At 41.2% G+C, this 23,466-nt stretch overlaps 1 protein-coding gene across 4 annotated transcripts in view; it reads right to left on the reverse strand.

Moving 5' to 3' along the window:
- The window catches only part of LOC125451988 (piezo-type mechanosensitive ion channel component 2-like), a 645,421-nt gene that overhangs the window by 175,190 nt on the left and 446,765 nt on the right, over positions 1-23,466 (reverse strand). For all 4 annotated transcript variants that reach the window (XM_059646233.1, XM_048529830.2, XM_048529829.2 and 1 more), the window contains exons 13-17: positions 21,863-22,108; positions 16,070-16,181; positions 15,563-15,744; positions 6,064-6,212; positions 5,296-5,469 (exon numbers count right to left, since the gene is read on the reverse strand). In XM_059646233.1, the coding sequence (XP_059502216.1) occupies positions 5,296-5,469; positions 6,064-6,212; positions 15,563-15,744; positions 16,070-16,181; positions 21,863-22,108 (863 nt within the window). The remainder of the gene's footprint in view (positions 1-5,295; positions 5,470-6,063; positions 6,213-15,562; positions 15,745-16,069; positions 16,182-21,862; positions 22,109-23,466) is intronic.

Below are 23,466 nucleotides of genomic sequence, written 5' to 3' on the forward strand. Positions count from 1 at the left end.
CTGTACTCATATAAACCTGTGCTGTTAATGTTCCAAAGCTTTGATGTGCAACGCAACCTAATCTTCAGTGAACATTCCAAACATCTGCAGCTGAGATCTGCAGTCATTTCAAATAGTTATTGCTGTTGTCATGCCTCACTGGGGTAATGCTCTAGAAATCAAGCCACATTAATTCTCAGAGGTAGTAAGAATTCTGAGATAATAGCGTGGAGCTGGAGGAACATAGTAGCCAGGCAGCATCAGAGGAGCAGGAAAGCTGACTTTCCGATCGGGGCCCTTCTTCAGAAATGGGGGCGGGGGAAGGGGGCTCTGAAATAAATAGAGAGGGGTTGGGTGGGGCTGGGGAAGGTAGGTGAGATGGTGATAGGTGAGTGCAGGTAGGTAGCGGTGGGGATGGGTCAGTGAGGTGGGAGGAGCAGATAGGTGGGAGAGAAGACAGACAGGTCAAGGAGGTGAGGGTGAGAGGGACGGTTGGTCATGGGATGAGGCCAGGAGTAGGGAGATTTTGAATCTAGTAAAGTCTAAATTGAGACCATTGGTTTATAGGCTCCTAAGGTGGAATATTTGGTGACCACCTCGAAACTGATACCTACTTCAAGCCCACCAACTCCCACAGCTACCTAGACTACACCTCCTCTCGCTGACCTTCCTGCAAGAATGTGATTCCCTACTCCCAATTCCTCCGTCTCTGCTGCATCTGCTCCCAAGATGAGCCATTACACTCCTGAACATCCCAGATGTCTTCGTATTTCAAGGACTCAACTACCCCCGCTTCAGTGGTCGAAAACCCCCTGGATTGAATATCTTGCATTTCCCCCACTTCTGCCCTCACAACCTCTCCCTGCAATAACGATAAAGACAGAATCCCCCTTGTCCTCACGTATCACCTCACTAACCTCTGGATTCAATGCACCATTCTGTGCCACTTCACCAACCTGCAATCTGACTGTATTACAAAGGATATATTTCCCTCCCCACCCCTATCTGCCTTCCATAGGGACTGCTCTCTCTGTGAATCCCTTGTCTGCTCCACACTCCCCGCTAGCCCCACCATTCCTAGCACCTTTCCCTGCAACCACAGGAAGTGTTACAACTGCCCATACACCTCTCCCATCACCTCCACCCCAGGCCCCAAAAAAACCTTCCACATCAAACAGATGTTCACCTGCACATCCGCTAATGTGGTCAATTGCATCCGCTGTTCCGGATGTGGCCTCCTCTATATGGGTGAAAGCAAGTGGAGGCTCAGAGAACGCTTTGTACAGCACCTGCACTCAGCTTGCGCCAAACAATGACACCTTCCAGTTGCAAACCACTTCAATTTCCCCTCCCACTTCCTGGACAACATGTCCATCTTGTGCCTCCTCCAGTTTTACAACAGCAATGCCCAGAAACTGGAGGGGCACCTCATATTCTGCCATGGAAACCTACAACCCAATGGTCTCAATGTGAACTTTACTAGATTCAAAATCTCCTCACTCCAACCTCATTCCCTGACCAACCACCCCTCTCATCCTCACCTCCTTGATCCGTCCGTTTTCTTTCCCACCTATCCACTCCTCCCACCTCACTGACCAATCGCCACCGCTACCTATCTGCACTCACCTATCACCATCCCACCTACCTTCCCCAGTCCTGCTCCTCCTCTCTGTATTTATTTCAGAGCCCCCTTGCCCCTCCCCCATTTTTGAAGAAGGGTCCCAACCCAAAACGTCGGCTTACCTGCACCTCTGATGCTGCCTGGCCTGCTGCGTTTCTCCAGTTCCACACTCTGTTAACCCATTAATTCCCAGGGTTGTCACAAAAGGGAAATATTTTAAAATGAATACAGAAATCCCAATTTACCTGTTTTTTAGGCTCAAACTGACAGAAAACACTGACAAGTTGCTTACTTAACAATAATTGGTATTAATTATAAACAGACTTTAGTGATATGTCAACAACAATAAACTATTAGCACGTAACTGTAATCATGAAAACTCTAAAGCCCTTATAAACACCCTGTTTACAATCTGCAGGCAGACCCAGGCACGAGGAAACATGTGGATGTTATTGGCAGAAGGGAAACACTAGAAAAGCAGTGCACTAGTCCCTGTTTTCAGGATTTGCTGTAATGATTCTCATGTTGATCAGAATGTTGCTTCTCAATACTCCTTCTCTGGATATTTTCATTTGAGGGAGGGACAGGATAACTGGTTCACATTTATAGAGGATCTCTGACTTATTAAAATTTGTAGTTGATAGCAACCGAAAGAAACATCAGCTGATTTTCTTCAGGCTTAAGATAGCTTTTACCGCAGAAAATAATAATAATAGCATATTAATAATAATAAATAATAATAGCACATAATGCTATCAAGAGAGTGTCTTTGAAAGGTATATTGCAAACTACCTGTAAGATATAACACATCTATCAATCTCCTGCAAATATCTCCAAATCAAAGAGATACAAATTCTTTAATCTATCGATGTAAGTGAAGCTTGTCATGGCTGGAACTAATCTAATGAATCATTTCCACACCTTCTCTAATCTTTTTAATGTGTGACGCTCAGAGCTCAGGCTGAACCAATATTAATAACTTCCTTATTTTTGCATAATTTATAAGCCAAGGATTCCATAATCTTTATTGACTACTTTCCTAGCCTGTCTGCCGGCTTTAATAACTTTTATGCATATATCCCAGCTCCCTTTGCTCCTGTAACCCATTTAGAAATGAACATAGTAATTTATATTGATTCTCATTAGTTGAAATGGATTCATTTTCATTCTGCTGAAAATGGCCCTACCACAGTAAATTAGTTTTATTCTGTATTGCATCTTGTCTTTTTCCATAGCTAACATAAAACCAATAATTCTATATACAGTCCCCTAAATGTTCCTCTGACAGTAGAATCATGAACCTAGTTCATCCCTATAATTCAGGCCATGTATTATAGGGTTTCCACTCATTAATAGTCAGCAAAATACTGGTTGAAAAGTGAGGTGAACCTTCACAGTCTGACCTAGGCCATTTGCCAGTATTTGCCCATATCCCTTTAAACACTTCCTATGTATCCACCCATTCAGATGCCTTTTAAAGTTGTAATTGTACCCTCTTTCACCAATTCCTTTGAAAGCTTGTTGTTCACATGCAGCACCCTCTGCATGAAAAAAGTTGTTCTTTGTGTCTTCTTTAAATCTCTACCCCTGACCTTAAACCTATGCCCTCTAGTTTTGGATTCCCCCACCCTAGGAAAAGATCTTGGCTATTACCCTTTCTATGCTCCTCACAATTTCATAAAACCTCTGTAAGGTCACCCCTCAGTTTCCAAAGCTCCAAGGAAAAAAACATCAACTTCTTCAGCCTCTCCCTATAGCTTGAACACTCCAGTCCTTGCAACATCCTTGTAAATCTATTCGGCATCCTCTCAAGTTTAACAACATCCTTCTGATATTTGGCAACCAGAATTGCATGTAGTATTCTAAAAGTGACCTTACCGATATCCTGTACAGCCACAACGTGAGGTGCCAACTCCTGTACTCAATGCACTGACCAATGAAGGCAAGCATTTCAAATGCCTTCTTCACCACTCTGTCTACCTGCGATTCCACTTTCCAGGAATTGTGCACTTGCACCCTTAGATCTCTTTGTTCGCCAACACTTTCCAGGGCCCTACCATTAATTGTATTAGCTTTGCCCTGGTTTGCCTTAGCAAACATACAACTCCTCAGATTTTTCTAACTTAAGCCCCACCTGGTACTCCACAGCCCATTGGCCCATCTGATCAAGGTGCAATTGTACTGAGTTATTCTTCTTCATTGTCCACTACACCAATTATGTTGGTGTCACCCACAAACTTACTAAGTGTCCCTCCTAAATTCACCTCCAAATTATTTACATAGATCAAGAACACTTCCTGAGGGCATTAAAAAACAGAAAATGATGGAGAAATTCAGAAGGTCTGGCAACATCTGTAGTCTGACTGTCAACACTGATATGACTGTCTTTCACCACATTTAATCTCTTCCAAATCTGAATCAGACTCGAATGTTAACTCTAATTCTCTCTCCACAGATGGTGCAAAGCCTGCTGAGATTCTCCAGCAATTTCCTGTTTTATTTTTAGATTTTCAGCATCCATGGCAGTTTGTTTTTATTTTCCCAGAGCACCAGCCAAGATATTCAGATTACCAGTCCAGTCACAGTACTGCTACACCACTGCCTCCTGTTGGGATTGGACTAAAGACTTATCTCAATGTATTAAATACCATCTTTTAGCACATAATGCAATACATAAATTATTTATTCATAATTCTGTTCAGATCTTTAGTCAAAAATGACTAAAATATTCAAGAATTTACTACTAACAGATTGCATATATTTCTAACAAATATGCTCAATTATTACAATAGACCAGAAAGATCAATGTTAGGTTTATCATGGACCACAGAGTCCCTAAAGTGTGGAAGCAGGCGATTCAGCCCATCAAGTCCACACCCTCTAAAAAGCATCACATACAAATGCACCCTCTACCTTTTCCAGTAACCCTGCATTTCACATGGCCAATCCACCTAACCTACACATGTTTGGACTGTGAGAGGAAACTGAAGCATCCAGCGAAAACCCATGCAGACACAGGGAGAAAGTGCAAACTCCACAAAGTCACCTGAGGGTGGAATCAAACCTGGCGTTGTGAGGCAACAGTGCTAATCACTGAGCCTCCATGACATCGTGAAGGATTTCATAATAAAGGACTCCAGGAACAGAGAGAAAGAGAAGGAATTATGATGCTGAGATAGAGGATCAGTTATTATCATGTTGAATGGCAGGCAGGCTCAATGGACCAAATGGCCTACTCTTGATCTTATTTTCAATGATTATATATCTTTTGGCTGTAAGTCATAATTAGAACATGCTCTTTCCAAATTAACTATATTCATCACCTGACCATTGTAGAACCTGCCTAATTTTCAATGCATTGAAATCAAAAATACATAAATGGTTTGGGATTCTACCCGAGCTGTTCTGTTCATCGGGTTCATAGCCAAGTGCTGAAGGGATAATCTAACCTCGTACACTAAGCCTTTTTATTTCAATAACTTTAACAAGTAAAATGGTAAGAAGCAATAACATTTCATTATACTTTAAATCCTAAGTAATCAAAGACAGGTAAAATATAGATATTTACAATTAAGTTATGACATATATTTGGAATGATAATGTCAGGATACATTAATGAAGTCGCAGGGAAACCATATCAAGAAATATTCAGCCCAAATGACCGATTTGTCAAAACATTTGATATTGTTTCTTACCTGTATATGCTGCTTTCCTGTTTGCTGGTAACTGCTTTTAGATCAGTGAGCTCAAGAAAACGATCATGGAAATAATGAAGATGTAGTATACAGACCAGCAAGAAAGATGTTGGGATAAAAATGCTGGTAAATAGATCTGCAACGGAGAATTGTTCTAATCCAAGATCCTTCAACCTTTAATGAGGAGAATTACATAGCATATATTTTACTATATTGTATAAAGTTTTGAAAGTAACATGTTCAAATCATGTTCTGAACAAAATAAGCAGTTCTAACAAAAGTAATTGTTTCTGATGTAGAACGCAGAGCTGTTTTTCGATGTTGTACAGCAAAAGTGTATATTTATTTGCTTATCATTGTGTATACACAGTAACAAGTTTCATTTTTTTATTATGTTTCAATTGAATCATAATCCAATACAATGTGTGAAACATATTCGATTTGGCATTTTGAATAGTAACAATTATTTCTGTTTACAGATTTGTATCTTCTATTAACTTAATTCTCACCATGTGGATATTCCTGGTAAGCTAACATTTGTTGCTTGTTATAATTGTACTAAGAAATTGGGGCTACTTTTCTTATTCTTTGCAGTATTATTAAATATCATACCTAATGTTACGTACAGTTCCACTCAACTTAATAGCTGTGCACTTACCTCAGCAATTATAATGTATTTCTGAAATTAAACAACCATTTGAAATATAGAAAACACTATTTTAGACCGTTGTATAAAATACCTTCTATTATACATTTTTGGTTACTCACTTTTCAATATCCATTCCTGTCATATTTTGCCATAGATCTGGGAATGACTTAAATTGATAGGTGTACACGAGGATCAAGACCAGCATAGTATAGGAAACAACAATAATCCAAAAATATTTCAGAATCCGCCGCCACCAATCATAATGCACCTGAAAAAAATGCCTCTATAAATACAAAATAGTCAAATGAAATTGGATTATAGAACATAGCTAATTATATGTAAATTCATTGTATCCCCTTACATCAGTCTTAATTGCATCTTAATTCAATCTTAGTTGCAGTTTATAACAATCAAGTGGTACAGCAGTTGTAATTTTGAGATGCTAGGCTTCTCCAGAGTTGTTCAATTCACAAAGTAATAGCGAAAAATCAGGCTTACAAAGCTGCTATCCTAATCACGTTTTTTGATTACACCTTCCTACGGGACTTGTAAAAGACAGAAATAATTCTTAGTAATTAGTATCTGCCTTTCATTAGCCAATTTGACGTATAGTAATTTTACGATGGGCCTTGACCAAGATCTTTGTATCCTCACTAGCCACTGGACAGATCCCAGGGGACGGGCAAATGGCTAATGTTCATCTGTTCAAGACGGGCAAAAGGAAAATATAGGCCAGTGAGTTTCACATCGGTGGTTGGGAAGCTATTGGAGAGAATTCATAGGAATAGGATTTACATGCCTTTGGAAAAGCATGGCCTAATTAGAGACAGTCAGCATGGCTTTGTGTGGGATAGGTCATGTCTTACCGACTTGATTGAATTTTTTGAGGAAGGGATGACGGCAATCGAGGAGGCTAGAGCAGTGTATGTAAACTACATGGATTTCAAAAGACTTTCGAAAAGGTCCCTCATGGTAGGCTCATCCAGAAGATTAAGATGCATAGGATCCACAGTGACTTGGCCGCTTGGATTCAGAATTAGCTTGGCCATACAAGCAGTGGTGGAAGAGTATTTTTCTGGCTAGAGGTCTTTGACTAGTGGTGTTCCGCAGAGATCCATACTGGGACCTCTGCTGTTTGTGATACATATAAATGACTTGGATAAAATGTAAATGGTGTATCATTTGTATCGTTTGCAAACTAACAAAGATTGGTAGAATTATGCATAGTATAGAAGGTAGTCAAAAGAAATAGTGGGATATAGATCAGTTGCAGATATGGCCGGAGAAATGACAGATGGAGTTTAATCCCGGTAAGTGCAGCACCTCACACTTTGGGAGAATAAATGTTAAGGAAAATTATATGGTTAGTGGCAGGATGCTGAACATCATTGATGTACAGAGGGATTTTGGGGTTCAAGTCCATGGCTCCCTGAAAGTCCCGCCACACAATTAGATAGAGTCGTAAAGAAGGTATATGGCATGTTTGCCTTTATTGGGCAGGGAACTGAGTACAAGAGTCAAGATGTCATGTTGCAGCTTTAAGAATTTGGTTAGGCTACACACGGTGTATTGTGTAAAATTCTGGTCACTAAATTACAAGAAAGACATGGAAGCTTTGGAGAGGGTGCATAAGAAGTTTACGAGGATGGTGCCTGGATTAGAGGGTATGAGCTACAAGGAAAGGCTAGAAAAACTTGTGTTGCTTTCTCTGGAGCGGCGAAAGCTGAGGGGAGACTTCATAGAAGTCGATAAAATTAAGAGATGCACAGATAGGGTGATGGTCAGAATCTTTTTCCCTCAGAGTTGACACATCAAATACTAGGGAGCATGCATTTAAGATGTGAGGAGGCAAGTTCAAAGGAGATGTGAAGGCCAAGTTTTTTTTTACACAGAGTGATAGAATTCTGGAAATTGCTGCCAGGAGCAGTGATGGAGGCACTGGCATTGAAGGTTCTTTCAGATAAGCACATGAACATGCAAAGAACAGAGGGAAATGGATCAAGGGCTGGCATTTGGGATTAGTTTAACTTGGCATCATATTCAGCCCAACATTGTGGGCTGAAGGGCCCATTCCCAAGCCATACTGTTCTACGTTCTATGATGGTTTTTTCTATCACAGTCTCCTAGCATATTGGCATTGATCCTTGCTGATTTTCTGTCGTCAAATTTTGCAACACTTGGCATGATGCTTATTTTGTGTGGCCTACCCATGCAGGTGGTGGGATGCAAGATAATACCTCCTGAATGATAGGGTAGCACCTAAGATAAAAAAAGTGTAAAGCTGGATGAACACAGCAGGCCAAGCAGCATCTCAGGAGCACAAAAGCTGACGTTTCCGGCCTAGGCCCTTCATCAGAGCTCTGATGAAGGGTCTAGGCCCCAAATGTCAGCTTTTGTGCTCCTGAGATGTTGCTTGGCCTGCTGTGTTCATCCAGCTTCACACTTTATTATCTTGGATTCTCCAGCATCTGCAGTTCCCATTATCTCTGATACAAGGGTAGCACCTAGTTCACAATTTAAACTAAGACTTCTGAAAAATATCTTAATGAATATGATTACTTCTTAATTAATTTCATTCTCTGATGTTTTAAATTTTGCTTCTACTGTCTACCAACTACAGCAAAGCAGGGCCCTGTGACAAACTACTTCTCCATTGCTATGGCTCAAAAAACATCAGAAAATAGAATTCAATCATTTGCATACCATTACATTATGGCTTTCCAAATATGTCATCCATATATGATGGAAGTAGCAATAGAAATTTAAAAAACCCAACAAAGTAGCTCCTAGGCACAATTGTTCTTTTAGCTGATAGGTAAATTAAGATAAACTGAGTTTGGGGTGTAACTGTTTCAGCCTCCATGAGATTAACTTCTAGGAAAAATCTTTAAATTGTTGATTTATTGCCTTGCATCTTCATGACTAGGACAGACGATGCCAAAAGAAGGGAAATAACAATTTATACACAATGAGAAGATGATATTGATTAGTTGCACCATAATCGGCATGAAGATGCAGCATGAACTGGTAATTGTCAATCATAGTTAGGACGTTAAATTCAAGCCATGCAGGTAGATGCTGACAGATCAGTGCAGGGTCCTGGGTAATGATGCTAGTCTTATTATAATAGTCAGAGAGTCACATAGCATAGAAACAAGGCTCTGCAGACTACGATGTCCATACCAACCAACAAACACCAAACTACACTAATGCCATTTACCTGCACTTGGTCCATAGCTTACTATGCTCTGGCATTTTGGTACGTAAGCAGAAGTTTCTTAAATGTTGTGAAAGCACCCACCTACATCATCTGCCAAGGCAACATATTCCATGTGTCTACCAACCTCTGGGAGAGGAAAGAAAATCCTCAGATCTTCTCTAAACCATTTACTCCTCACCTTAAACTTACACTTACTAGACTTAGATACGTCTGCAATGTGGAAGAGATTCTCACAATTTTTCTGTCTGTGCCTCTTACAATTTTGGAAACATCAATCAGAACCCCTTCAGGCTCCTACTTTACATCAAAATTTTAGCTACAAATCGCTCTCCCAATCATTTAGAGTAAGTTGTCACTTATCTTAGTAAAACTAGTCTTTTGAGAGATAGTAGGAACTGTCGATGCTGGAGAATCCGAGATAACAAGGTGTAGAGCTGGATGAACATAGCAGGCCAAAATTAGTCTTTTGTCAGTTTTGAATTTTTATAACCAGCCATTATTATCCTTTCCATAATGATTCTAAATATGACTGAGTTATGATCACTATTTCCAAAATGCTCCCTTACTGATACATCTTCTATCTGCCCATGCTCATTTCTGTATGTTAGATCCAGAATTGCCCTTCCTTTTTATGTACTGGCTAAAATGCTTCACTGTATGTGGTTTAAAAATTTTGCTTGATCCATAACTCTCACACTAAACTATTCCAATTAATATTTGGGTATTTAAACTCCCCTATGACCACCTTACGACCTACACTTTTCTTCTTTAAATACCTGTAGAAACTCTTGTCCATTATTACATTCCCAGTTAGCTTCCCCCCATAGTCTAATTTCTTCCTCCTGATTAATCATAAGACTTTAAGGAAAAGGAGCAGAATTAGGCCATTCAGTCTTCTCATATGGGATGAGGGCATCTCTGGCTAGGCAGCATTTACTGCCTATCTCTAATTGCCCAATAGGCAGTTACAAGTCAACTACATTGCTATGGGTCTGGAGTCACATGTAGGCCAGGCCTGTCAACTGTGGTAGCGGAAATCCTTGGTTGAGAATGAAGGTCACCATTTCTGAAGTGCTCTGCATAAGGTGGTATTATTAGAACAGATGCGACGGAGATACAGAAACTGAGACAATGGAATAGTGTCCTTATAGAAAACAGAATGTGAGGATGTACAGTTCAAGTAACAGTAGAAGTTAACGGGTATGCAATGGATATTAGTAGCCAGCCTATTTCCAGAAATGGAAACAGATGTCAAGGAAGTGAAGGGAGGAGTCAGTGACTCCATTTGGCAGCAAGACTCAGGATAGCATTTTGCCAGAGATGGCCAGTACATTTTTTAACCCTTCTGATGGCAGCTGATTATTAGTCTCGTACTTACATTTCCTATAAACTGTTTGTCTCTGTTGTCATTCCATGAATACTTCCTTTAGCCTTGCACAACCAACTAAATGAGAATGATATGTCTACAGAGTCAGTTTGGGTTGAGGTCCGGAACAAGAAAGGAGCAGTCACTTTGTTGGATTTTTTTTTACAGACCCCCTGAAATTTGCAGAGAAGTGGAGGAGCAGATTGGGAGGCAGATACTGGAAAGGTGCAGAAGTTACAGAGTTGTAGTCATGGGTGACTTCAACTTTCCAAATATTGATTGGAAACATTGTAGTTGTAATAGTTTAGATGGAGACAATATTGTCCAGTGCATTCAGGAAGGATTCCTGACGCAGTATGGAGATAGGCCAACACGAGGAGAGGCCACTTTGGATTTGGTGCTTGGCAATGAACCGGGCCAAGTGTTAGAAATGGGGGGATTGTTTAAGGAATGCATACTGTGTGTGCTCAATATATTTGTCCCTAGTAGGCAGGGAAGATGCGGTCAAGTGAAGGAACCTTGGTTCTCAAGAGAGATTGAATAACTGGTTAAGAGGAAGAAGGATGCTTATGTAAGGTTCAGGAAACAAGGAATGTAAAATGCTCTAGAGGGATACAAGTTAGCCAGGAAGGAGCTGAAGAAAGGGCTTAGGAGAACGATAAGGGGGCATGAGAAAACCTTGATAGATAGGATCAAGGAAAACTTCAAGGCTTTTTACACATACGTGAGGAATAAAAGAATGACGAGAGAAAGGGTAGGGCCGTAAGAGATAGGAGAGGTCCTTAATGAATTCTTTTCAGTATTCACAACTGAGAGGGTTCTAGGTGTACAGGAGGACAGAGTGAAGCAGGCTGGTAGGCTAGAGGAGGTTGCTGTTAGTAAGGAAGACGTGCTAGGAATTTTGAGGAACTTGAAGATTGGTAAGTTCCCGGGGTTGATGGAATTTATCCAAGGATTCTGTGGGAAGTGACGGAAGAGATCACTGGTTCTTTCGTAATGATCTTTTTGTCTTCACTGTCCACAGGTATAGTGCCGGAAGATTGGAGAGGGGAAAACATCATTCCCTTGTTCAAAAAAGGGAACAGGGATAACCCCGGAAATTACAGGCGGGTTAGTCTTACATCAGTGGTGGGCAAATTATTAGAAATGGCTCTGAGAGATAGGATTTATGATCACTTGGAAAGGCACAGTTTGATTTGTGATAGTGAGCATGGATTTTGTGAGGGATAGATCATGCCTCACAAACCTCACTGAATACTTTGAAGTGATGACCAAACATGTGGATGAAGGTAGAGCAGTGGATGTGGTATGTATGGTTTTAAGAAAGGCATTTGATAAAGTTCCCCACGGTAGGGTCATGCAGAAGGTAAGGAGGCATGGGATTAGGGTAAATGTGGCAGATTGAATTCAGAATTGGCTGATCCTTAGAAGACAAAGCATGGTAGTGGATGGAAAATATTCAACATGGTGCTCAGTTATAAGTGGTGTACCTGTTCTGGGCCCTCTTCTATTTGTGATTTTTGTAAATGATTTGAATGAAGGAATGAATTGGCGCATTAATAAATTTGCGGACAACACGAAGGTGGGTCACGTTGTGCGGAGGCCTGTTCTAGGTTACAAAGGGATATTGATAGGATGCAGAGCTGAGCTGAGAAGTGGCAGATGGAGTTTATCCCTGAAAAGCGTGAGTTGATTCATTTTGGAAGGAAAAACCTGAAAGCAGGGTTAACGGAAAGATTCCTGTCAGTATGGAGGAGCAGAGGGATCTTTGAGTTCATGTCCACAGTTCCCTGAAAGCTGCCATCCAGGTGGATAATGCTGTTAAGAGTGTGTATGGTGTGTTAGCTTTCATTAATAGAGGGATTGAGTTCAAGGGCCATGAAGTTATGCTCCAGCTGTACAAAACCCTAGTTTGGCCAGATCTGGAGTACTGTATCCAGTTCTGGTTGCTTCATTACAGTAAAGATGTGGAAGCGTTGGAAAAGGTACAGAGGAGATTTACCAGGATGTTGCCTGGAATGGAGGGAAGATCTTACGAGGAAAGGTTGAGAGAGCTAGGGCTTTTCTCTTTAGAACAATGAAGGTTTGAGAGGTGACTTGATAGAGGTGTACAAAATGATCAGAGGTATCAATACAGTAGACAACCAGAGATTTTCTTCCTAGGGTGGAGGTAGCTATTATGAGGGGGCATAGTTTTAAAGTGAGTGGAGGTAGATATAGGGGAGACGTCAGAGGTAGGTTCTTTACTCAGAGAGTGGTCGGGGCGTGGAATGCATTGCCAGACCGGGTAGTGGAGTCGGCCTCATTAGGGGCATTTAAGTGGCTATTAGATAGGCAAATAGGTGATAGTATAAGGTAGTGGTGGGGGTTAGATAAACCTTGGGATTAGGGTAAAGGTTCAGCACAACATCGTGGGCTGAAGGGCTGTACTGTGCTGTACTGTTCTATGTTCTATGTTAACTCTTTTGTCACTTAATTACTACCACTTTAACCCCTGTCACAGAGCTTCCCTTGTATTCTTTTTCTACCCTCAGTGCTTTCACTTGATTAATAGCCGTTTACATTTCTAACTTTTCTCAGTTGCAGTGATAGATGATTGACCTGAAATGTTTACACTATATCCATCTCCAAAGATACAGCATTATACGGTCCTATTATCATTATTGATTTCACCAGACAAGAGGCAGATGATATGAAAAGGGTATGACAGCGTTGTTGATCCATGACTTAGCTCTGGATGGGCTTTTTGTCTTCGAGCATTCATTCAGTGATACATTGCGCTGGAGAATAATGACTATAAGAATGGAATAGGAAACTTCCAATTAACCAATTATTAACTTACACAGCATTCTTTATCATTACTGTAACAATTATTGAGGTGGTGAAATGTTTTCCTAGCCAAGCGTAAATTTCCAATGTAACTTATCAGTCTGATGCCTGTAGATTAACCGGTGTCATTTCACAATTATGCAAAAAGACTAAAAACTTCTTTAGTTGCAGAATCAAACTGTATTTTAAGTTAGCACGGTGTGAAGCTGGATGAGCACTGCAGGCCAAGCAGCATCAGAAAAGCAGGAAAGCTGACGTTTTGAGTCGAGACCCTTCTTCAGAAATGGGGGAGGGGAAGGGGATTCTGAAATAAATAGGGAGAGAGGGGGAGGTGGATAGAAGATGGATAAAGGAGAACATAGGTTGTGAGGAGACAGACAAGTCAAAGAGGCGGGGTTAGAGCCAGTGAAGGTGAATGTAAGTGGGGAGTTAGGGAGGGGATAGGTCAGTCCAGGGAGGACGAGAGGTCAAGGAGGCAGGATGACGTTACTGGGTAGGAGATGGGGTGGGGCTTGAGGGGGGAGGAATGGTTAGGGAGGCAGGGGCTAGCTGGGCTGGTTTTGGGATGCGGTCAGGGGAGGGGAGTTTTTGAAGCTTATGAAGTCCACATTGATACCCTTGGGCTGCAGGATTCCCAAGCGAAATATGAGGTGATGTTCCTGCTGCTTTCGGGCGGCATCATTGTGGCAATGCACGAGGCCCAGGGTGAGGAGTGGCAGTGAGTTAAAATGCTTTGCGTCTGGAAGGTGTAGTTGTTTGCTGTGAACTGAGTGTAGGTGTTCCGCAAAGCGGTCCCCAAGACTCTGCGTGGTTTCCCCGATGTAGAGGAGGCCACAATGGGAACAGCGGACACATTATAGCAGAAGTGCAGGTGAACATCAGTTTGAGGTGGAAGGTCTTCTTAGGGCCTGGGATGGGGGTGTGGGGGGAGGTATAGGGGCAGGTGTAGCACTTGCTTCAGTTGCAGGGAGAAGTGCCGGGAGTAATGGGGCTGGAGGGGAATGTGGAGCGGACAAGGCAGTCACGGAGAGAATGGTCCCTCTGGGAAGTAGATAAGGGTGGGGAGGGAAAAGTTTCTTTGGTGGTGGAGTCAGATTGCAGATGGTGGAAATGTCGGAGGATGATGCGTTGGATTTGGATGTTGGTGGGGTGGTAGTGAGGATGAGGGGAATTCTGTTTTGGTTGTTATTGCAGGTAGGGGGTGTGAGGGATGAGTTGCGGGAGATGCGGGAGACATCGCTGAGGGCATTTTCGATCATTCTGGAGGGGAAGTTGCAGTCCTTGAAAAAAAGAGGACATCTGGGATGTTCAGGAGCGGAATGTCTCATCTTGGGAGCAGATGCGGCGGAGTCGAAGGAATTGGGATTGGGGAGGGCATTTTTACAGGAAGGTGGGTGACAGGAGGCATAGTCTAGGTAGCTGTGTGAGACAGTAGGCTTAAAATGGATATTGGTTTCCAGGTGGATGCCTGAGATGGAGACAGAGAGGTCCAGGAAGAAGTGAGAGGTATCAGAGATGGTCGAGGTGAACTTAAGGCTGGGTATAAAGGTGTTAGTGAAGGGGATGAACTTCTCAAGCTCCTCGTGGGAGCACAAGGCAGCGCTGAAACAGTCATCAATGTAACGGAAGAAGAGATGGGGGATAGGGTCGGTGTAGCTTTGCAAGAGGGATTGTTCCACGTATCCTACAAAGAGGCAGGAGTAACTTGGGCCCATGCTAGTATCCATGGCCACCCCCTTTGTCTGTAGGAAGAGACAGGAATTGAAAGACCTACTATCTCTGTATTTTAAGTTATCTAGTTAAAACAGTCAACCAGATAACATTTGCTATCTTAAATTTGGAGTAAAGAAAGAAAGAGGATCAAGGTACAACTCAATACCAGAAACAATAATTTTTAATTCATTTTTAACAGTATTTTAACAACAAATCTGTATGCATAAAACAATCAGAATGGGGACAGTTTGAGGAAAATATAACTTATTGCTTAACTGCTAGATATTATTATAACATTCTTCTTCAGAGGGTTGGTGCAGGCTCAATGGGCCGAATGGCCTCTACCTGCATTAAATGGATTCTATAAGTATTGACCAAAGAAGCAAAAAATTAAAGTCACCGTAGCTGAAGAATCTCATCTGTGTAACATACGCAGTTTTGTATTTTATACGAGATGTTGCACTATCATAAAACTACCAGAAATATGTACCTGATATAGAGCAACGCAGAACAGAAACAACATCATGTATATAATCTTGTACATGACAATCTTCCCCTCAAAACTGACGAAGAAAAACATTCCTCCACAAACGTAAATCCAATACTTGACAAACATTCCCATCACCAGGGTTCCGAAGACTTTCATTATCTCCTTTCCTTGTTGGCCATCATCTAAAAGAGAAAAGAAAGAACAAGGGTTACTTGTCAATTTTTAAGCAGCAAGTTTCTATTCCCAAAATTTCTATTTTGGATACCAAACACCTCAGTGGTAACCTGGCAGAATGAGTCCCTTTTGAGGAAATCACCTGATTCTCATATATGATGTCACGTGATCTGCTATGTCTCAAAACTGTCCAGGTAGGTAAGACCAAAATCTATCATTTCTTTCTTAATCCGTTTCATGCAAAGAATTACGAGGCATTTATTGCATTGATGAATAACTTTTGGCATTGTCATACAAAGAGTTTCTCGATAAACGATTATAATTCAGATTTACCTAATTCCTCTACTTTAACTTCTGATAAGGCAGATTCCTTGAGTTTCTTTGCTTCTCGGCGCTCTGTAATATATTGGCGGAGCAGCAGCCAGAATGTCAGTGCACACAGAATCTATCAAAAAATAACCAAAAGTATATGAAATGTCTACACTTTTCAAAATGTGAAGATTTCCTTCATTTTCAGTTCATTTATTTGAGACAGAATTTGGAGACAATCCCTTATTGTGCTTGGTTATAAACTACCCTCTTGAACTTCTGGCATCCTCATGATGTAGGTACAAAAACAAAGCTGTTAAGGAGGGACTACCCCAATTTTTACCAAGCAAAAGCAAAGCAATGACAAAATAGCTCCGGTTACAATGGTGTACAACCTGGAGAGGGTAGTTATCTTCCTATGTGTCTGCTGAGTTTGACTTGCTAGACAGTACAGATTATGAGTTTGGAACAAAAACAGAAATTACTGGAAAAACTGAGCAGCATTTGCGCAGAGAAAGCAGCATTAATGTTTTGGGTTCAGTGACCCTTCTTTCAAAGGTTTTGAGAAAGGGTCACTGGTCCTGAAACATTAACTCTGATGCTAACAGACCTACTGAGCTTTTTCATCAGTTTCTGCTTTTGTAGCAGTTACATAGAGTTCTCACGAGTTAAGGGATCAAAGGGTAATGGGGTTAAATAGGAACTGGGTTAGATGATCAGCCATGATCATAGTAAATGGCCTTCTCCTGATCTTTTTCTATGTCTTCTGTTTATCACCGATAGCTCAGACTCACTCTATCCCTGCTACTGTCCCCACCTTCCACTAAGGTTTATGGTTATCCTCATACACTCATTATTGGCTGCAATGCCTTCCTTCACTCACTCTCTCTGACTCCAATAAGTCTGTATGCCCTCTGCACTGCCTATTCACTTACTTGTAATATGTCCCTCCCTGCATCAAAAGTAACACCTGTGCCACCTACTTTCATCACTCTTGATACTCACCTCTCCCTCTTTCCAGGAGGAAAATAGCCCTAGTAGGACAGAAACAGTAAAGATAGGTGGTAACTACCTGATATTCGGCTCCTTACTTCTTATAGGGAGGACATTCTGATTCTAAATATCCTGAGTGGCTGACTGTCCAAGCCCCAGAACTGCTAATGGGACTGGCTTGACTTCCAATGCCAGGGCCCTTAATCGAAGGCTATATCCCTTGACTGAAGACTGCTGACAACTATGCCAAACTTCCAGCCTTGTGTCTGCTCTAAACAGCAGGGAAATATAGCTGTACCGTGAGCCGGGTAGCTCCAGTTTAGCGGGCAAAGTGCAAAAAGTCAGGACAAAGCAATGCAAGGCAAGGTTGCTGTGTGCATCCAGGCAGGTTCAGAGTGAGTGAATGCTATGACGGCAAACAAACAGTTTGCAGATGCAAAAAACCAAAGAATTGTAGATTCTGGAAATCTGAATCAAAAACAGAAATTGCTGGAAAATCTCAGTAGCCTGGCAGCTTCTGTGGAGTAAAATCAGAGTTAATGTTTTGAGTCCAGTCACCCTTTTTCAGATGCAGCCTAGTCGAGTCCATGAGCTGGCTGCATGTCCCTGAGCTTAGAGTGTCCTTGCAGCAGTATTACAATGTTAGTTCTTAGTGAAGGGCAAGGTGCAGGAATGAAATGTAGAAACATCCTCTCAAAGTTGATCGGAGAGGTGTATTGAGGGTTCTTAGAGGCAGACACACGACAGATGCCAATGTTTTTGGTCATGGAATGCATGTAAACAGTACTCTTGGATCACGTTCTATGATGCTGTCCAACATGTAGATGTTATGGAATGAGAGGTGAGCTGAAGTTGCCAGTTACTCCTCAACTGTCCATGTAATTTTGATATCTAGCTTGTTTGGTGCATTTGACAGGAAACTGAATATTAATGAGTAAACCACACTGTCAATCAAGCATTTAATAAGGTATATCTCCCCTTAAGTGACAAATCATCTCACCACTTGCTTTTGTGCCTGTCATTGCCTACTGACAAAGTCATTAATGGCTGCAAACAGGGGTAGCACATCTTCTGTTGGGCTCAGTAAATGCCTTGCCAATTTGTCTGAGTGCTAGAGCCCTCTAATGTTTCTTCCTCAACTGGTTGTGGAGACATGCTTATTAGATTGCACTCCCATGTCTTAACTGGATGAAGCAAAGGATCAAAGGTTACAGGGAGAAGGCAGGAGAATGGGGTTGAGAAGCATAACAACCATGACTGAATGGCAGAGCAGGCTTGACAGGCCAATAACCTAACTCTGCTCCTATATCTATGGTCTATGCTTCCACCAGTCTTTTTGTGCTGATACAGGGTTTGTGGGTTGCTCTTGAGAGTTGGAGTTAGGGCTTGTATCTCCAGTGCTGGTCTCTTCTTCATAGAAGTTTAAAAAGTGCCTTCAGCACCTGCATTTACAAGGAGAATCAGTTGCAGATGAATATAAGCCTGTACAGGTTAAGAATAAATTAGCATCAATGGTAATGGAGAGTAGCACAGCACAATGAAGCTTGCTGGGTTGGTTGTCTATTGATAACACAGTGTGGAGCACAGCAAGCCAGGCAGCATCAGAGGAACAGGAAAGTTAACCCTTGTTACACATCTCCTTCAGTAATGTGTGTTTGCAAAGAAGGTCCAGAAAGTAACGCAATGGTTTTTGTGAAGGTCCATACCGAGCAACTCCATGACTAAGACTAACATCAACTGCTCGTGGAATACCATCAACTCTGTGAAAGATGCTCTTTCGCTCTGTTAAAACTTAGTGTTGCAGTGTAAAGAACTGACCTCAACTAAGAGTTGCAGACTGGCACATTCCAAGGTTCAGACTATGTGCTGAGGGTCACACTAAAGTCTGGGACAGCTGCTGCCAAGGTGCAGTGAGGAAAGACCATGATCTAAGGGCTTTCTGCCAAAGTATAATGTGGGTTTGTTCAGTTGTGAGGTTTTCTCATTGCCTTCAAATGAATTGAAATAACTTACTGCATAAGTAAAAATGTCTTAGTTTTTGCAGTTGCAGAGAAACTTTAGGTATAAAAACTCCAGAGGCTAATATCCTATCAAGTCACCCTTTGTTTACACATGAACAGTCCTTGGCTATAGTAGTGCCTCATACAGTGTCAGGCACCAGAATTTCAATATCTGACACTCCCGCCCTTTCTATATGTTAACCAGGGTTCCTTGATTGCAGCAGTTAAACTGCCTCAATCACGGAAGTCATTCTACGAGTTAGCTGACCTTGTTACAAACACTATACTGGGAAACGTCAAAATTCCAATGTTTTGTTTGTTTCTTTTGCCTCTGCAGAGACTCTACAGAATTGATTTAGAATCTTTCAATGTACTTTATTTGAAAAGCAGATTTTATTTTTAATGAATAAAGAAAAAGACTGCAACAAATATTCAGTGGACCAGTTACTGGAGTGAATAGATTAACCAATGAGAAGAGATTGGATCAACTAAATCTATATTCCATTAAGTCTTGAAGAATGACAGATGCTCAAATTGAAACAAATGTAATTCTTACGGGGTTTTACAGGTTAGAAGCTAGGAAAATTTTGTCCCTGCCTAGAAATTCTAGAAAAAGGCATTGTAGATGTAGGACATGAGGTAAGCCATTTAAGGTTGAGTTGTGGAGAAATTTTTGTACTCAAATGGTTAGGAGCAGATGGAATTCTCAAGAGCACTGTGGTTTCCCACTCCTTCAGTATGCTCAATTCAGAGATCAATACATTTAGGGGTACAAGAAAATAAAATATATGGGGAGAGTATTCATTGCTCAGACCTTTGAGTTAGGATGTCATGATGAGGTTGTTCAGAATATTGAAGAGATCTTAGAGTCATAGAGATATACAGCAGAGAAACAGACCCTTTAATCCAACTTGTCCATGCCAACCAGGTATCCTCAATTAATCTAGTTCCATTTGCCAGCATTTGGATCATATCTTTCTGAACCCTTCCTATTCATTTGCTCATGCCAGATGCCTTTTAAATGTTGTCACTGTATCAAACTCCACTTGCTCTGGCAGTTCAACCATACACATGCCACCCTCTGCATAAAAATGTTGCCCCTTAGGTCTCTTCTAAGTCTTTCCCCTCTCACATTAAACCCATGCCCTCTAGTTTTAGAGATCTCCACCACAGGGAAAAGACCTTGTCTATTTAGCCTATGCATGTCCCTCATGATTTTATAAACCTCTATAAGGTCACCCCTCAACCTCCAACACTCTGGGGGAAAATAGAACTTAGAATCCCTACAGTGTGGGAACAGGCCATTCAGCCCAAGTAAACACCTAAGCTCCAAAGAGTATCCCACCCAGATCGATTCTCCTACCCCTGCATTCCCTAACCTAAACATCCCTGAACACCATGGGCAATTTAGCATGGTCAATTCATGTACCCTGCATATTTTGGACTACGGGAGGAAACCGGAGCACCCGGAGCAAACCCACACAGACACGGGGAGAATGTGCAAACTCCAGGCAGACAATCACTCAAGAGTGGGTCCCTGGAGCTGTGAGGCAGCAGTGCTAGTCTTAGAATGACCATGCCTCCACAGTCTATTCAGCCTCTCGATAGCTCAAACCCTCCAACCTTGGCAACATCCTTGTAAATCTTTTTTTGAGCTACTTTAAGTTTCACAGCATCCTTTCTATAGCAGGGAGACCAGAATTGCATGCAGTACTCCAGAAATGGCCCAACCAATGTCCTGTATAGCTGCAACATGACCTCCCAAATCCTCCTCAATGCACTGGCCAATAAAAGCAAGCATACTAAACTCCTCCTCTACCCAATCTACCTGTGACTCCACTTTCAAGGAACTATCCACTACCCAGGATCTTACCATTAATTGTACAAGTCCTGTCCTGATATGCCTTTTCAAAAAGCAGCACATCACATTTAACTAAATTAAACTCCATATTCTGGAGCACTGTGTGCAGTTCTGGACAGTTATAGGGAGGATATTATTAAACTGGAGAGGGTTCAGAAAAGATTTACCAAAATGTTGCCAGGAATGGATAGTTTGAGATGTAAAAAATAGACTAGAAAGAATGGAGCAGAGGAGGCTGAGGGGTGACCTTGTTGATATTTATAAAATCATGCGGGGCATAGATAAGGTGAATGACAAGGGTCTTTTCCCCAGTGTGGGGAGTACAAAACTATATTTTTGGGCATATTTTTAATGTGAGAGGAGAAAGATTTAAAAAGGTTATGAAGGCAACTTTTGATTTAGAAACAGTTGGCTGTGTTTGGAATGAACTGGTAGACAAAGTGGCAGATGCAGGTACAGTTACAACATGTAAAAGACAATTGGATAAATTCATGAATAAGAGAGGATTGGAATGATACAGGCAAGGTACAGGCAACTGGGACTAGTTTAGATTGAGAACATGGTCAGCAAGGACTGAAGGGTCTAGACTCTATGACTCAAAGAGTAGGAAGCTGAAGTAGAAGATTAGCCATCATTTTGATTAATGACAGAGTCGGCTTGAAGGGCCAAATAGCTTACATTTGCTGTCATCAATTTATTTTATTTCCAGATTTTCTGAATTGGAATTCATTTCTTAAACTGAATTCTGGAGTTTGATCCCACATCATTTCGATTGTTAGTCACTTATTAGATGACTAGACTGGCAGCACAATGATAGGTCATCATACCTATCCACCTATCCAGTATAAATGGATTAAAGGCCTTTACAAAGTAGAAGAAAATGGAATTTCAGTCAAACATTTTAGAAGTTGCAGACAAATACCCACAGAAGTAATTTTAAGATCTTGTTTCATTAAAGCCAACCTTTGAACTTAGTTCGACACATGGAGTTGTCTTCATCTTTTGTAGGACTCCTGATAACTGAGGAAGTTCTTCTTCTGTAAGGTCAAGACTCCAGATATATTGCAGGGTTAAGAGAACATTTCCATAGAAGACCATGAACGGAGATGTGAGCATGGCATATCGCCGCCGATTTCGTACCATCCAAAGAATGCAGGACCAGATCAATAAGACAAAGGTGAGCCAGCTATGATAGGTAATACTCCAAGCCTAAAAATGACAAAAAAAGTCAAAAAAACCCCGAAACTGAACAGTATCTTGGGCAACAAAGGTAAATCATTGAACCACTGAACATACCTGATATTCCTTGAAAATCAAAATATTATATCAAATCAGTAAAAAGGCATATAAATAAAAATACACTCAATAAAGAAAATAAAATTTCATATTTTACTGCTTAGTTGATATGAAAAAGGAAAGGAAAATGTAGATAAGAGGGCTGAAATTTGGTGAATTAAAGGTTGAGGACTTTGCTAAATTAAACAAAATTCTATTACACAATGCATATTTATTATTCAGAGCAATGTGATGCAAAAACATCTAAATAATTACTGCAAAGAGGTGAGTTTTAAGGAGGCAAGTTTTAAAGAGGCCTTTAGAAAAGAAGAGTCAAGTGTAGTAAGGAACTGTATAACCAGTGAGCTACCTTTGCAAGCGTGTCACTGTTGTAATACAGAGAAATGTGACAGCCAATTAATTGTAGAGTGGCATGTTACAAATTGATCAATTTTTTTTAAGTTCACCAGTGCAATATCCTCTTAGTAGAACCAGTGCAGTATCAATCTAGATTACGAAGTCTGAAGTCTCTGGAATGGAAGCCTTCTGACTGAGTCAGTGGTGCTACCACATAGTAGAATGTGAGATTTGACTCTGGAATTTGATTTCTCGAATAGAACTGAGTGAAGTAATCTGTCTGAAAACATTAATCTCTACTCTTAGGGATTTCTGTAAACAATTATTGTTCCAGTAAATAATTAATGTTTGTGATATGTTCTTGAAAATGTAGCTCAGGCATTTCAAAGTTTTCCACTGCTCTTTTAGCTGTGTGCCTACTTCTGAGATAATGGCCAAATTTTTCTTGCAGGCAATTGCCTCTCACCACCAGGTTGTAAAATAGTGACAAATCTACCTCTGTAGGCACAGCAAGTTCAAAATTGCTCTTACATCCATTTGGCTAAGAGTATTCCTTCCATTCCAATGTGAGAAGGTGCCTTGTCTCCAAGAGCTAGCCATGAATCAGGTTGCTAGCAAAGAGCAGTCTCAGAAGTGCCACTCAGAACAGTACCATTCCCTGATGGTGAGCCATGCAGGAGGCTAAAATCACAGGTCAGTTAAGTGGATTTGCTAGAGTGAATCAGACTCTGAAAAAGGTAGAATAGACTGAGGTGGGAACAAGCGTAGTTGTTGATCATCAAGTGAGTGCTTTCTTTTTGGCATAGGAACCCGGGGCGGTGGGGGAGTGGGGAGGCGGGGCACCTCCATAAAAGCCCATAAGGTATATCTGACAGCCTTACTACATAGCACAGGTATCCCCAGCTGCAAATAAAAATAGAAGGGATGTTTGGTGA

Source organism: Stegostoma tigrinum, chromosome 5, assembly GCF_030684315.1.
Source record: "Stegostoma tigrinum isolate sSteTig4 chromosome 5, sSteTig4.hap1, whole genome shotgun sequence".
NCBI lineage: Eukaryota > Metazoa > Chordata > Chondrichthyes > Orectolobiformes > Stegostomatidae > Stegostoma > Stegostoma tigrinum.